Source organism: Urocitellus parryii, chromosome 1 (assembly GCF_045843805.1).
Source record: "Urocitellus parryii isolate mUroPar1 chromosome 1, mUroPar1.hap1, whole genome shotgun sequence".
Classification (NCBI taxonomy): Eukaryota; Metazoa; Chordata; class Mammalia; order Rodentia; family Sciuridae; genus Urocitellus; species Urocitellus parryii.
Window position 1 is genome coordinate 170,452,668 of NC_135531.1, and position 16,344 is coordinate 170,469,011.

The following is a 16,344-nucleotide window of genomic DNA, read 5'->3' on the forward strand; positions in this document are numbered from 1 at the left end:
GATCTCAGTGGGCAGTAGGAACTTTTAAAAATATTAATTAATCTTTTCAATCCATAAATACTGCGATACAGTTCCTTTTATTTTTGCTTCTTTAATTTCCTCCACTAGTGCTTCACAGTTTGGGAACAAACTCAGTCCTGGTGATGCTGCCCCTGGGTGTGGATCCAGGGCTCAGCTCATGCTGCTCTGGGGCATCTCCACCTCCAGGAAGGCTCTCAGCCTCAGTGTCTCAGGCCCTGCTGCACCTTCCCAGCCTGTGGCCTTGGGATCCTCCCTGAGGAGACACATGGGGCTGGAGCAGCTCAGAGCCTGAGGTCTATCTAGAGCCAGGCAGAGCTGCCCTCCTCTCCACCTGGTGCTGCTCTCTCCAGCTCTGGGGTGAGGTGACATGGGCACAGCCAGCACAGGAGCTGGAATGTGTGACCTGTCACCCTGATCTTATACCTGAGAAAATATTCTGTCAGTATTATTTTGTAGCATAAAATTATTCTAATTGCTTTGAAAATATATTTTAAAATATATATGTAGAACATATATAGTTGTAGAACAAATATGTATGAGCATATATGTAGAATATATATCTTAATTCATCGAACTTATATTTTACTCCATTCTTTAAAGCAAAGAAACATAGTATACTCATTACTATAATGCTTGCTTTTCATCTTAATAATTACACACAATAGGTCAAGTACCTGTATCACCCATTGGCTGATTCCCTCATATCTAAAATCAGAATGATCTCTGTAACACATACACTTCTTATGGGAAATCATAATGGATTATATGAACTTACTTCCCACCCTAGGCCACTGGAAGAGCAAAGTTGAACATCTGCAGGTTTTCCTGAGGTGCCATCAGCATCTGGGCCTCTCTTGCCTCCTCTGCTAATGTCGCCAACCTGCCTGTGTTAGGTCAGCTCATGGTGCTAATGCAGCTGGTCTGCTTCTCTCCTCCGTACCAACCATGTCTGCCCCAGACTGAGGAATGACTTCATCCTGCTTTCTCTCCATCACTTGCAGGGCAATTCCAGGTGATGGGACCAAGATCACCAGTCATTGCCATGGTAGGGAAAGAGGCTGTGTTCTCCTGCCACCTCAAGCCAGCCATGGATGCGCAGCACATGGAGGTGACATGGCACAAAAATCATCAGTCGGGCCTGGTGCACGACTATAGGAATGGCCAGGAACACGTGGAGCAGCAGCAACTAGAATATTGCGGGAGGACCCAGTTTCTGAAGGGGAACATCAGCCAAGGGCAGGTGGCCCTGAGGATCCAGCCCATCCGGACTTCAGATGGAGGGGTCTACTCGTGTTTATTTGCAAGCTCCACAGGGTACAATGAAGCACAGTTCAAGCTGTTAGTCACAGGTGAGCCCTGGCATGAATACTCTGAGACATAGTGTGTTGTAGTTTTTTTCCTAACAGCACTCTGTGGTGTGCATGGCCAGAGGTGGCTGAGTCCACACAAACAGGGAGCTGGAATCCAGAATGCCAGAGCTGAGCCTCACCTGGGCGGCCCACTCTGGCTGCACCATGTCTCAATAGAAATCCACTCTCCTCCCTTTTCTTTCTCTGTGTGACTGCTGAAGGGGAGGTGTGAGCAGGGAGCACAGTGTGTCCTAACTCTGAAATGTCCTAGAGACACTTCTTGGTCTGAAGATGTCACTCTCTTTTCCAAAACCCAGAAGCAGCTTGATGTGCAGGAGGGTTCTGAGCAGCCCACCAGCAAGCCTGACTGTCTGACCTCATTCCAATGCACACAGACGTGCCGCTGAGCAGTCGGACATGGTGTTGTGCACTCTTCTTAAACACCCTTGTCTGTTCAGGTCACAGCTGTGTTTGTGCCTTACATCCCTCTTCTACAGAGATGTGGTTTCCCTCCTGTCCTGAGTGGCTGCAAGACTGAGGAAGGTTTCTTTCCTAGACACTGGATTTGCCAGATCCCAGATGCTTCTGCTCTGGTTCAGAGGACTTCTGCCAGCAAACAGAAAACAGCTTCCCACAGCTGTCCCACTTTGTCCCTAGATCCCTTCCAAGCACACACCTTTCCCCTTGAAGCTTGGCCCAGGATACCAGGGCCTAATGCTTGCACATGTGTGTTCTGAGCTTCAGCAGTGGGTCACTAATGCATTCCCAGCAATCTACATTTTATTACATGATTGCAGGAGAGGTTCTCCAATATACTACTCCTCAGAATTTCTCCTCAGCAGAAGAAAACGTGGTATATGTTTTTGTTACCGCAAAACACACAGAATTAAAAGAAACCAGGGCCTATATTCAGCTTTCGAATTTGAAGTATGTGCATATATTAGGCACAACACACGGGAACCCACTCAACACTGTAAGAAGCCAAAGTATCTCCAGCATATCCAAATGTATAGTTGAATTTATAGTTTACCATGGGCAGTAGAAATATCCTGAACTTTATTCCCCACTAAGGACAATATCACACCCTTATCTCCCAGCTGTAGCTGTCTCACAACCATCACTATGCTTCAGATCTAGAGGACAGAGATAGCCTGAGGGGAAGCCACACCCCCTTTCTCTATTGATATTGTCTAGAGCATTTCCATTCAGACTTGTCAGCATCTGAAGGCCACTCCATAGAGCAGGAGATGGGAAGGTGCTCCACAGCTGGGTAGGCACTTCCCTAGCTAAGAAGTTCATTACCCCAGAATGTGCTGCCCAGGTAAGGCAGCTACCTCCTGCATGTGGCCATGCAGGTGCAGCTTAACCCCTATAAATCATACAGGAATGCCAGTCCCACAGCCACCTGGCTAGTGTGTCTCACACAGAGCCCTGACCTATTGCACCAGACAACAGCCCCAGGGCTTCCCCCATGAGAAGAATTTCTGCAGGAGGCCTGAGCAGGAGGAGGGTGAGTGAATGTTGGGGAACAGTTGCTCTTCAGTTCTCAACCATGATGGATGAATGGATGGAGAGTCTCAGCCCTACTGTAGTGAGCCTGAGAAGAAAGGATGAGTCATGAGTCCTAGGAAAGGGGGAAAGAAAATGGTCCAGATGGTGTTTGACCACTTGTATATGCACTGGTCTAACAAATTCAATTTCTTTCTCAAAAACATAAAAAACGTCTTTTGGATGCACAATTTTCATACTCCAGCTTTCACAAGCAGGAGAGTTCAGAGCCTGCAGGTTGACCAGTAAGCCAAAGTCCATTGGCTTCAGGGGGCAGAGCCATTGGCCTCCTAACACAACAGTCTCTTTTTATCTCTCTCTCTCCCTCTCTCAATCCCAGCCTCAGACCTGGATCCTCATATTCATGTTGAAACTGGTCCCAGTGGGAGCATCAAGCTGACCTGCACATCCCCTGGGTGGTATTCGGAGCCAGAGGTACAGTGGAGTGGCCCAGGACAACTCCAACTGGAACCTGCCTCAGAGGCAAACTCAGAAGAAGGAGACGGCCTGTTACGTGTGGAGTCCTCTCTCTCAGTAGAGGAAAGTTCCAGAGAACATGTGACTTGTTCCATCAGGAACCCTGTCCTCAATGAGGAGAAGAAGGGCCACGTGTCCCTGGCAGGTCAGTTCCCTCCCAGGTGCTCATCCAGAGGTTCCAGTGCAGATAGGAAGCTGTGAGGAGCAGAGACCCCTGACACAGACTGCAGTGAGGGTCCAGTGGGTGCCTTGTCACTCTTGAGTGGGGACTTCCTCAGATGTACCCTTGTGCACTTCCGCTGAGGTCAACAAGGTCATTATTTCACAGGGTAGAAGTGGATATGCCAAAGCCTTCAAGGGTAACAGGGCTAACAGGGGTCTGTCAGAGTCCCTTGGAACTTTCCACTGCCCGGACTCACCCTGCACAACAATTGAGATTCTTCCCCCACTTGTCAACTTTACCTAATGTGCTTATCACAGCCACCTCTGTGACCTTGACACATGCAGACTGGTTTGTGCTCAGGTTCCAACTAGTAAAAAGGGCTAATAATAGTGTGTCCTCCATGAGGTTGGAATGAGGGTTAATGACATAGTTCTTTTCACAGGCAGAGAGGACCAAGCACCCAGGTGTGCCCTCCACCTCTGCAGAGTGACTGTCAGGGAAACACAGCCTGCCCCCAACTCTGCCCTGCACCACCCCTCCCTCTCCCAGTCAGGGAGCAGAGTGCAGTCTGTGCTCCAGGGTGTTCTCAGGCCCTTGTCGCCCCAGCTCGCCCCACCCTTCCTGGCACCTCACATCAGCACCTGTACATACCCACCCTCTGGTGCTCATGGGCACTGGGGGGCACTATCTTTGTATCTCCCCTGAAGTGGCATTTCCTACTGGTCCTTCAGTACCTAAATCAGGAGCTCTCTTTTCTGGAAAACTCCCCCACCCAGTGTGCACCTGTGTCCCTTCAGTCCTCAGCCTGCCCTTAGACACACATCTATGTGATGACAAGAACAACTGGACAAATGGACCCATGATGAAGGCAGTTAGTACCTCAGGAGGGAGGGGGAGGGCAGGTAAAGGTGTATTGAATCTGCAGTCTGTTCCTCAAGAGCCGGCCCCAGAGGATCTCACATGATTCTGAACTTCCTGCGGATCTTACCCCAGGTGGGCTCTGCGTGGAAGCACTGTTAGGGGCATTGGGATGCCCTGGCACTTCCCTCAGGCACCCTGAACAGCTCAGCCCTCGTCCCAGGCAGGCCAGCGCCATCCTCAGAAGCCCTGAGCAGACAACTACCCAGTGGGCTTCCCAGCGGGAGCACTGCATGTGGAGCTGGTCTCACAGTGCCTGCTGGGTTACCTTCCTCTCTTCAGCCTGTCCACACAGCTGCCTGTTTGACAGGGCAGCTCAGGGCCTGCCCAGGCTGGGAGGAGGCAGGAAGCGGAGGTCCTTAGGAGTGCTGGGAGGGCTGGGAAGGCTTGGGGTCTCTGATGCTTGGTGACGTCTCCCTGAGGAAACACAAAGGACTCGTCCCCATCAGCCAGGCCACCTGCAGTCAGCCTAGATCTCAGCGCCATGGTCCTGTTTTCCAGGTGACCTGTTCACCAGGGTCAGCCCCTGGACTGTGGTGCTGGCTGTGTTTGACGTTCTTGTGGCTATCAGCTTGGCGGTCATCGGTGCTATCCTCATGAGGACCACAAAAGCCAAAGGTAAATGGAAAGAGTGGGGCTGACATCATTTTTGGAATTTTCATGGGATTGCTATAAAGGTAACAGGGAAATGGACTCGGGATCCTTTATCATTACAATTGCAGAGGAATCACCTGAGGAGGAAGAGGTCATTCACCTGCACAATGAAATCTTGTGCTTGACCTCATCTTGGACTGTGTGCTTGCTTTAGTCTGCCCATGCAGACTAGGAGAACCACTTGTTCAGGAGGGATTGAGTCCTCTCCAAGACTTCTCAGCCCTGCCTCACTAACTCTCACATCACATGGAGCTCTGTGCATGTGACAAACCAGTCTATGTGATATGGTTCACAGCAGCCATGACTCCCTCAAGGTCACAGTGCATGGCTCTGTGCTTGTGACCAGATGGGGCCATGTGACCTTATTCACTGCAGCCATTCCCTAACATAGAGGAGTAGTAGACCTTGGTTGCAGGTGAGGGGCTGCATTGGTGGGACCAATTCACACCCTCATACATTGGGAGAGCTGGATCTGTGATGTCTGCTTAAAGAGCTAATGGGCAGAGCTAATGAGTTTCTCATCCTGAACCCACAGGATTTCAGGTGGTTCCATAAACCAGTCACAGAGGCCAAATGCCTGTCATTTAGTCACATTCATACAAATCATTAACATTCTTCTGAGGATGGCACTGGCCTGCAGAAAATTTTATGTGTAATTCAAAATGAATAGAATCACTTGCTAAGTCTGCAGGGGAGCAGAGGTATTTGTTCTCTGTAGCCCATGCTCCTAGCACTGAGCTATGATTGACAGGTGTCTCTCAATGGCCCTGAGGGGAAGAGACCCTATTTGCTCATGGTGATGTCCCTAGTACATAGGGCAGCAGCTGCACTGAAGTGCGTCCTCAATAAGTGTGTGCTGAGTGGACAGCAAAGAGTGGCTATGGCCTCAGAAATGCCATGGAGATAAACTGACCCAGAGCAATGGCCACTGATGAGCAGCAGACTGTGGTGGACATAAGAAGCAAATTGTAAAGGCTCAGGGCATTCAGGATTTTAGGTGCTGGGCATGTCCAGTGTGGGAACATAAGACAAGGTGTCCTATCAGTCTGTGCCCCTCAGAGTCCAGCAACATGGCCCACACGTTCAGCGGTCCCTTCCCATCACATAACAAAACCCAGGATGAACTTGATTGGCATTTCAGAGACTCATCTCCATTTACCTCTGTGTTTTCCCTTTAGAGACTCTCTCTGAAGAACTTGGTAAGTTCTATGTCTCTGTTCTATGCTCATGTAAAATTCCAGCCATTTTGTCCTCCAAACACTGATTTCTCCCTGTGATTGATTACAGAGGAACGAAGTTCAATAGAAGAGATAGGTAAGTGAAGCCCATCCCCCTTGTCCCGCATGCCCATTACTGCAAAAAGTCACTGTCCCCGTCACCCAGCTAACCCTGGATGTGTCCATCTCATTGCAGATCTGAAGGAAGCTCGGAGATATGCAGGTAGGTGCACAGAGAAGGAGGTGTGGCTAAGAATGGCCTCATGCCTGTCCTCTAAGCTGTCCGGGATTCTATTGTGCAAGAAAATTTCTTCCCAAATGATCCAGAGGATGCAAGTAGGCAAAGACAGTGCTTAGACACTGCATGTAGGGACCTAAGTTGGTTAGGGCCCAAGTCCCGCTATGGGAGAGGTGGTCTAGCTAGACTACCATAAATGCATGCATGAGCTGTGGGCAGCACAGACACTTCTGACCTGACAAGCAAGCTCTGCTCCATGAGGAGCAGGTCCCCACCATCCCCTTGTCACCACCACCACAGGACTCTCTAGGATGATGATGAAGAGATGATGAAGGATTAGGTCTCTCCTCTCTCCTCTCCATTCAAATCAAGCCCTCCATGTCCCTCAGGTCATTCAACAGGAACACACCCTCTTTTTCCTCCTTAGTTTTCTTAACAATAAAGTAAACAGCAATCTCAGTTAACCCAGTCTCTCCTTCGGGCTGTTTTCCTACTCCCCTCTCCCTCTCCAGAACAGCCTCATTTCATACTTGTGAATCCTCCTTCCTAATTTGTACCCTCTGCTCTCTCCCACCCCAGCTCCACAAATACCCACAGCCTGACAATGGCCCTCGTGGTCCTCAGTGTTCCCCACCACCCTCCTGCTGCCTCCTAGCTCCACCTCCTCCCTCTCCCTCCTCCTGTGGCACTGGCCAGTCTCCTGCCCTCTGAACCCACTGCTGAGCTTCTGCCTCTGAGCTGAGCAGGGGGATCGTCTCCTTGACCTTCCCCGACCCTTCTGTTATGTCCCCTCTGCCCATGGAGGGCCTGGTGTTCCTAGTGCTAACACCTGGAGACCTTCTGAGTGTCAGAACCTTGGTAAAGACCTTTCCCAAGGGGTTTCCATGCTCCACCCATCTCCTACCAGCTGAGGCCTTGCAAGCTCTGAGGTGACAACAGAAATCTGTTCCCCAGATGGAGCCGTCTGGAGTACTTTCCTGGAGGAAATGAACTTCAGATCAGTAGTGGGGATGGTGTCCTGGATATGGACAGAGTGGTGTTTATTTTCTCTCCGTGTTGAAGAAAAGGGCCCTTAAGGACACGGGCCTTGTTCCTCTTCTTTGCTTTGACCCTGGCTGAGAAGGTGAAGAGTCTTTTCTTTTTTTGTTATATTTTTTTTTATTTGCTCCTTTTAGTTACTCATGACTGTAGACTATATTTTGACAAGTTAAACATACCTGGAGTGTAACTTCCCCTTCTTGTGGCTGCGTATGATATGGAGTTATACTGGTCATGTGTTCACATATGAACACAGGAAAGATATGTCTGATTCATTCTTCTGCCTTTTCTATTGCTACCCATGCTCCCTCCCCTTCATTCCCCTTCATGTAATCCAGTGAACTTCTCTTTTCCCTTATGTTGTGTTAGCATCTGAATATCAGGGACAACATTTGGCTTTTGGTTTTTTGGGTTTAGCTTATTTCACTTAGTATATCATAGTCTCCAGTTCCATCCATTTACCAGCAAATGCCATAATGTCATTCTTCTTTATGGCTGAATAATATTCCTTTGTGCATAAGTACCATGTTTTCTTTATCCATTCATCTTTTGAAGGGCACCTAGATTGATCCCATAGCTTAGCTATTGTGAGTTGAGCTGCTATAAACATTCATGTTGCTGCATCACTGTAATATGCTGATTTTATGTCCTTTGGGTATAAATGAGGATTGGGATAACTGGGTTCTGCTCTAAATTTTCTGAGGAATCTCCATACTGCTTTCCAGAGTGGTTGCACCAATTTTCAGTTCCCCAACATTGGGTGAGTGTACCTTGTCTCCCCACACCCTCACCAGTGTTTTCTCTCACATGTATTCTTGATAATTGCCATTCTGAGTGGAGTGAGAAGAAATTTCAGTTTAATTTTAATTTTCACCTCTCTAATTGTTAGAAATATTGAGCGCTTTTTCAAATTTGTTGACTGATCATATTTCTTTTTCTGTGAAGTGTCTGTTCATTTCTTTGCCCATTAATTGAAAGGGTTATTTATTATTTTCATGTTAAATTTTTTGGGTTCTTTATACATCCTGGAGATTAGTGTTCTATCTGAAGTGCAGGTGGCAAAGTTTCTCCCATTCTTTCTCTTCACATACCTGATTGTTTCCTTTGCTGAGAAGAAGCTTTATAGTTTCATATCATCCTATTTATTGATTCTTGATTTTACGTCTTACACTTTAGGAGTCTTACTGAGGAAGTCTGTTCTTAGGCCACCATGATGGGCCTACTTTTTCTTCTAGTAGGTGCAGGGTCTCTGGTCAAATGCCTATATCCTTGGTCCACTTTGAGTTGAGTTTCATGCAGGGTGATGAATACTGTCTTAATTTCATTTTCCTGCATATGGAATTTCAATTTTCCCAGCATCATTTGTTGGAGAGGCTATATTTTCTCCAATATATGTTGATGGCACCTTTGTCTAGAGTGAGATAACTGTGTTTCTTTGGGTTTGTCTCTGTGTCTTCTGTTCTGTACTATTGGTCTTCGTGTCTGTTTGGGTGCCAGTATCCACCCTTTTGTTAATATAACTCTGTAGTGTAATTTAAGGTCTGGTACTTTGATGCCTCTTGCTTCTCTTTCCTTACTCAGGATTGCTTTGGCTATTCTGGGCCTCTTATTTTTCCAAATTATTTTTATGAATTCTTTCTATTTCTATGAATAATGTCATTGGAATTTTAATAGGAACTGCATTCAATCTGTATAGTGCTTTTGGTAGTATGGCCATTTTCACAATATGAATTCTATCTATCCTGCAGAATGGGAGGTCTTTACATCTTCTGAAGCCTTCTTCAATTTCATTTCATAGTGTTCTGAAGTTTTCATTATATTTCATTGTCCTTCATCTCTTTTGTTAGATTGATTCCCAAACATTTTCTGAGGCTATCGTAAATGGGGTAGTTTTTTAATTTCTCTTTCAGTTGATTCATCACTGATGTAGGGAAGCAATTGATCTTTGGGTATTAATTTTTATATCTCGCTAATTTAATGAATTAATTTATGAGTTCTAAAAGTTTTCTGTTGCTGTTTTTGGGGGGTCTTCTAAAAATAGAATCATGTCATCAGCAAATAGTGGTAGTTTGGGGTTCTTATTTTCCTATTCATAACCCTTTAATTTTTTTCTTCTAATTGCTCTGGCTGGGGTTTCCAGGATTGTTCAATAGAAATGGGGAAAGAAGGCATTCCTGTCTTGTTCCATTTTCAAAGGAATGCTTTCAGTTTTTCTCTTTTGGCATCTATCAAGTTAACCATGTGATTCTTTTATTTAAATGTATTGATATGATAAATTCCATTTATTGATTTCCATATGTTGAACCAAAGTTGAATCCCTGTGATTAGCCGCATTTAATCATGGTGCACCATTTTTTTAAAATATGTGTTTGTAGGAAATTTGCCAGTATTTTATTAAGAATTTTTGCATCTATGTTCATCAGGTATATTTTTCTGAAGTTTTCTTTCCTTCATATGTTTGTCCAGTTTTGGTATCAGAGTGATACAAGGTTCATGGTATGAGTTGAGAGGGTTCCCTCCTTTTCTATTTCATGTAATAATTTGAGGAGGATTGGCGTTAGTTCTTCTCTGATGGTCTGGTAGAACTCCACTGAGAATCCATCTGGTCCTGGGCTTTGTTTTGTTGGTAGGCTTTTGATGGCATTTACAATTTCATTGCTTGAAATTTATCTGTTTAAATTTTCTATGTCCTGATTCAGTTTGCATAGGTCATATGTCTCTAGAAATTTTCTGATGTCTCAAGACTTTCTATTTTATTAGAGTATCCATTTTCAGGATAATTTCTGATTATTATTTCTATTTCAGTAATGTCCCCTGTGATAATTCCTTTTTCATAGCAAATAATTAATTAATTATAGCAAGTAATTTAGTAATAAGAGACTTCTCTCTTTGTTAGCTTGGCTAAGGGTTTATCATATTTATTTATTTTTTGCAAAGAACCAACTTTTTCTTTCATTGGTTTTTTGGGGGGATTTTTTGTTTGTTTAGAGTTCATTGATTTTAGCACTAATTTTAATCATTTGATGTCTTCTAGTGCTTTTGATGTTGATTTGTTCTCTTTCTAGTGCTTTAAGATATAATATTGGGCTATTTATTTGTTGACCATCTATTCTTTTAATTAACGAGCTTAATACAATGAACTTTCCTCTTAGTACTGCCTTCATAGTGTTCCAGAGATTTTGTATATTGTATCACTATTCTCATTTATGTGTAAGTATTTTTAATTTTATCCCTGATTTCTTCTGCTACCCATTGGATATTCAATAGCATATTATTTAAATGTCTCCAGTATTAGAGTAGCTTCTATTTTATCATTGATTTCTAATTTTAGTCTATTATGATCTGATAAAATTCCAGGTATTATCTTTATTTTTTGTATTTTCTAAGAGTTGCATTGTGGCATAAGATATGGTCTCTTTTAGAGAAGGATCTGTGTGCTGCTGAAAAGAAAGCACATTTGGTTATTGATGGATGAAATAGTCTATATATGTCTGTTACATCCAAATTATTAATTGTAATTTTTTGTTCTATAGCTTCTTTATGTAGTCTATGTTTGGGGGATCCATCCAGTGGTGAGATAGGTGAGTTAAAGTCACCCAGTATTATTCTATTGTAGTCTATTTGATTCTTGAAATTGAAAAGGGTTTGTGTGATATATATATATATATATATATATATATATATATATATATATATATATACACTTCATTGTTTGGGGCATAAATGTTTCTGATTGGTATGTCCTGTTGATGTATAATTCCCTTTAAAAGTATGAAATTTACTTCTCTGTCTCTTCTGGTTAACTCTGCCTTCAAGTCCACTTTATCTGATATGAAGATGGAAACCCCTATTTGTTTACTAGATCCATGTAAACAACATGTTTTTTTCCCATCCTCTGACCTTTGGTCTGTGGATGTCTTTGCCTATGAGACCAATTTCTTAGAAACAGCACATAGTTGAGACTTATTTTTTAATACAATCTGCTAGTCTATATCTTTTCCTTAATGAGTTAAGGCCATTTACATTCAATGTTTTTACTGAGAAATGATTTTTCCTTCCTTATCATTGTGATTGATTTATGATTTTTAATTTGAATTAGTTTCTCCCTTGATTTACTATTTCTTTAGTGTATTTCCCTCCTTTGCTAGTTTTCACTTTCATTTTTTATTTCTTTTTCATGAAATACTTAATTGAGTGTGTATTGTAGTGCAGACTTTCTAGTTGTGAGTTCTTTTAACACTGTTTTTCATGGAAGGTTTTATTTCATCATCAATTATAAAGCTTAATTTAGCTGGGTATAGTATTCTTGGCTGGCATCCAATTTGTTTCAGAGATTGGTGTATGTCATTTAAAGACCTTTGGTGGATAAATTGAGGGTCTTGGTGGATAAATCAGCTGAGATCTGGATTGGTTTCCCTATAAATGTGAGCTGTCATCTGGCTGCCTCTAAAACTCTATCCCAGTTCAGGTTGGCATTTTCATAATAATGTGCCTTTGGGGAGGCATGTTCTAATTCTGTATATTTGTGGTTCTGTTAGACTCCTGCAGGTGATTTTTTATTTCATTCTTTAGATTTGGGAAATGATATTACTTCTTTGAAAAGATTGGGCATTGTTTTGGTTTGAACCCCCCGAGGCATTATCTCCTTATACATCTTAAATTTGGTCTTTTCAGGTTATCTCATATTTCTTGGAAGTTCTGTTCATGGTATCTTAATATCTCTTCTCCATGGTCAACTATATTTTCAAGATTACACATTTTGTGTTCATTGCCTGAAACTCTGTTTTCCAAGTGGTCTAGTCTGTTGGTGATGCTTTCCATTGAATTTTTAATTTGTTTCCTGATTCCTTCACTTTGAGGATTTCTGCTTGATTTTTCTTCTCAGAATTTCTATGTCTTTATTGAAATGATATTTCACTTTCTGTATTTTTCCTCTGATTTCACTCCTTACATCATTCTTTACCTCATAGATCAACTTAACTATGTACATTCTGAATTCTTTTTCTGACAATTCTTCCACTGTGATGTCAATGGATTTCTTCCACTATGATGTCAATTATTGAGGTATCTTGGTTTGTTTGGGACAACAAGTATCTTGATTTGTCCCATTGCTTTTTCCTGTTGTTTGTGTATGTGTACAAATCTAACACTATGGATCTGAGGCAGTAGAAATTCTACCCTATGAACTTATAGTGTCCCTGAAGGTTTCCAGTACCTCACCATTAAAGGGGAAACAAATAATAACAACAAACAATGCAAACAACATACAGCATTAAAACAAAAGTTCCTGCTGTGACTTCTAAATGTTAATTGTCACAATAAATAGAAATGATACATTATTGCCTACACACAAAAAACCAATAATTTTGCAAAAGAGTTTACAATTTTGAATATGGTGGACAGGGAGAGAACAGAAATGATATAAGATGTGATGCCTATGAGGGAAGAGGAGAGAAGATAGAAGTAAAAAATTAAAGGAGTCATGAAAGAGAGAACAATAGAGCTTGGCTGTTAGCAGAAGAAAAGAGAGAAAGAGAATCCAGGGAAAGAGAAAAGGTAGAAAAAATATATTTTATATAATATATATTTAATATATTTATATATATAAATTAAAAATTCCATAAATAAATATAAAAGAAGATTTTCAAAAACTGAAATATACTAATCAAACATCCTAGTCTTCCTAAAACTAATTTATGAAAGATAACTGGCTTCAAAACTGGTATGAATTAGAAAAAACTCACAAATATGAATATGTATAAATGTCCATGAATTATTAAAGTCACAATTATACAGAGAGAAGGAGAAAGGAAAAAAACTCAATGAAAAATTACAGAATTTTTCTGTTGCAGTTCAAGATTCTCACTCCTTTCTCAGCAGTGTTAGGTGAGGTCCTCTGGAGTGTGATGCTTGCTCCTCCCTCAGGGTGGGGTTGCTAGAGTGACAGAGGCAATGCCATAGGTCGAACTCCTAGAGGCGGGGTTTAGGCATGGGGGGGCTCCAGGCCCTTCCCTGCATGCCAGTTGGTCTGGAGATTTTAAATCAGGCATCTCCAGGGCCCAGCAACTGCCTGTCCATGCTGGAAGTCTGCACCCCAGGATCTCCCTGGGTTCCACTCATGTGATGGAGAAGCCAATTCTCAGTCCACTATGTCACCTGCAGACCTCACATTTCCTGGTCTTGGGTTCAGTCTCCAAACTCCCTCTCTCCAACCCCACCCTATCAAATTCCTAGCTAGGTGGGTCTCTCCAAGCTTGTCCTGCAAGCAGCAGATTGGAGGGGGAGGGGAAGAGCTGGGTGGGTTTCAAGGACCTATGTCCCCTTTGAAAACCTTTCTCCCAGTTTGATTTTCTCCAGGTTACTTAGGCACATTTTTGTGTAATGAAGTGTGGGTTTGCCAGACCTATATTTTGGGATAAACTCGAGTTAGCCAGGAATTGGTGCCCTCAGCTGCTGCCCCCATGCCATAGCTGCAAAATGATTCTTCTGTCCTCTTCAGGTAGGTAGGAGAGAAGGGGCTTCTTTCCCATAAAGGGATGCAATGCAGTGCAACTTTTAGTTTAGCTGGATAGTGTTTTTGGTGTCTAAACTCTTTGGACCCAGACATACCTCAGGCCTCCTTATAATGCAGGTTCCTTTAATTCTCTTCTCCCTCCACTTTGCTGGTGGAAGGACCACTCTGGCTGGTGCCTCCATCCCCAATAGTGGCTGCGACACTGGGGATTTCTTCCTTATTTTATTTTATTCAACCTCCTGAGTCCTTGATCTGCTTTAAATTCCAATTGAACCCCCCCCCACACACACACACACCTTATTTTGTTCACCGACCTTGCTGAGAATCTACCTGTGTATTTCTTGGTCTCACACCACAGAACTGCCAAGAAAGTGACCCTCTCTATTCCTCTATCTTAACTCCCCCCCTCCCCCAGTGTCTTTTCTTATTGCTCACAAGTGACTCATCTCCTTCCTTCTGCAGAGGACATCACACTGGATGCAGACACAGCTCACCCTTCTCTTCATGTGTCACATGGTGGGAAACATGTCGAAACCCTGCCTATGAAGCAAGATGTTCCTGATAAATCTGCTTGATTTACTCTTGCCCCATTTGTGCTGGGCCAAAAGAGCTTCTCTAGTGGCCATCACTACTGGGAGGTTGAAGTACCAGAGAAGTACATGTGGAATGTAGGGCTCTGCTTGGATTCAGTTAAACGAAAAATATCATATAATTACACCAGTCCTGAGAATGGTTTCTGGTCCATTTCCTGGATTGATAGGAGGTATGATGCCCTTTCTGTGCCACGTTTTGTTGTTAATGTTGAAAACCCACCCCTTAAAATAGTGGGGATATTTTTACAGTATGAGAAAGGGTTGATCTCTTTCTATGATGTGAAGGCATCTTCCGTTCTCTATACTTTCAAAAGCAAGATCACCCAGCCCTTGAAGCCATATTTTTCCCCTGGGCCTCATATCCCAGGAGGAAATCAGGCGTTTAAGATCCTCCAGGTGCCAGGTGGTTCTCGAGTCTCCAGGGGTCATCCTCATAGACAATGAAAGCAGTGGCCATTCCCCAACCAGGATGCTGCAGGGCTGGGGTTAGAGGACCACCAAGGGCCCTGGCTTCTCCCAGTCTTGGGGGACTAAGGGTGGTCCTGCTCATGTGGCCAGTTCCATGCTCATTAAACTCTGTCAACCTAGCTAATTACTACTGAAACTGATTAGCTTCATTTCTCAACAAACATCTCTTTGATGTTTCTCACCATGCCTCACAGCCAATTCAGAGTATTTTACTTTCACTAATAACCTATTGGTTCTTCAGAGCTAAACATCAAGTGCTGCCTATTTCCACAAATTTCTTTGATCCAAAATCAGTAACCTGAACCCAGTTTTATACACAGAGCCATGACCTCAATAAACTTGCCTCTTGTAGCAACTGACACACCTGTACTCAAAGAGGTTTTTATTCAAGAAGCACCATATATCCCTCTCCAAGTCTCTACATTATAGAACACATTTTCTTAACATCATTATCAACTTTTATATATTTAATTAACAAATGTTATGTAAATTCCTGGCATATAGTCAATTTGATATTGAGAATCCATTGTGCCATTTTTACCAAAATTACATTAAGAGCCACGGGGTGCATATAAAATTGCAAGGAACTATTCACCTTCCAATATAAAGTCAGTAAACCTTGAGCAGTACTTCACAGTGCTCACTGACTACTTCAAGTCCATCTAGCCATTCTCTGCTCTGTGCTAACCATAGGCTGAGATTCTTATACATTTTGTAGATCCCATGGTAAGTGGTGAAACTGAGCTTCCAAAAGTAGATTAAAGGCCAAACTGGAAGGTCAGTTCCAAGAAGGTCAGTTCCCCTTCCTCCCAAAATCACCCAGCTGCATAAATGGAGCCTCTGAGAAACAAAGTAAGACACATACCCCAGAAACATTGATAGGAAGGTCAAAGTGTCCTAAATGCCACCCACAGATTAGCTCAGGTAAGCAAAACCCCAGGGAATTAAAGAGAGATTTGAACTCTCACACATTGCAGTTTGGAGAGCAAAGTCACACATCAGCTCAGGGAAGGTTTGTGGCATATTCTCATGAAGGTAACCAGAAGAACATCCTATGATCCTCATAGTTACATGTTGGAAGGAAATGAAAACATGTGAACACATGAGCAGGCACTAAAACTTCAAGCAGCCTTATTAATGATATCT

The 16,344-nt window shown here is 43.2% G+C and overlaps 1 protein-coding gene across 1 annotated transcript; it reads left to right on the plus strand.

Annotated features, from left to right (window-relative positions):
• The first annotated feature begins 1,036 nt into the window (after window positions 1–1,036).
• Window positions 1,037–14,712, plus strand: LOC144249417 (butyrophilin subfamily 1 member A1-like). Its single transcript, XM_077791671.1, has 7 exons — window positions 1,037–1,370; window positions 3,259–3,540; window positions 4,978–5,094; window positions 6,309–6,329; window positions 6,418–6,444; window positions 6,544–6,570; window positions 14,600–14,712. Exons 1-7 carry the CDS (start codon window positions 1,037–1,039, stop codon window positions 14,710–14,712), a joined length of 921 nt encoding a protein of 306 aa, XP_077647797.1.
• Window positions 14,713–16,344: the final 1,632 nt, after the last annotated feature.

Coding starts and splice junctions, on each gene's coding strand:
- LOC144249417 (XM_077791671.1), top strand. CDS start 1,037: ATGGGACCAAGATCACCAGTCATTGCCATGGTAGGGAAAGAGGCTGTG. Junction 5,095..6,308: donor GAGGACCACAAAAGCCAAAG/GTAAATGGAAAG, acceptor TTTTCCCTTTAG/AGACTCTCTCTGAAGAACTT. Junction 6,445..6,543: donor AAGTTCAATAGAAGAGATAG/GTAAGTGAAGCC, acceptor ATCTCATTGCAG/ATCTGAAGGAAGCTCGGAGA.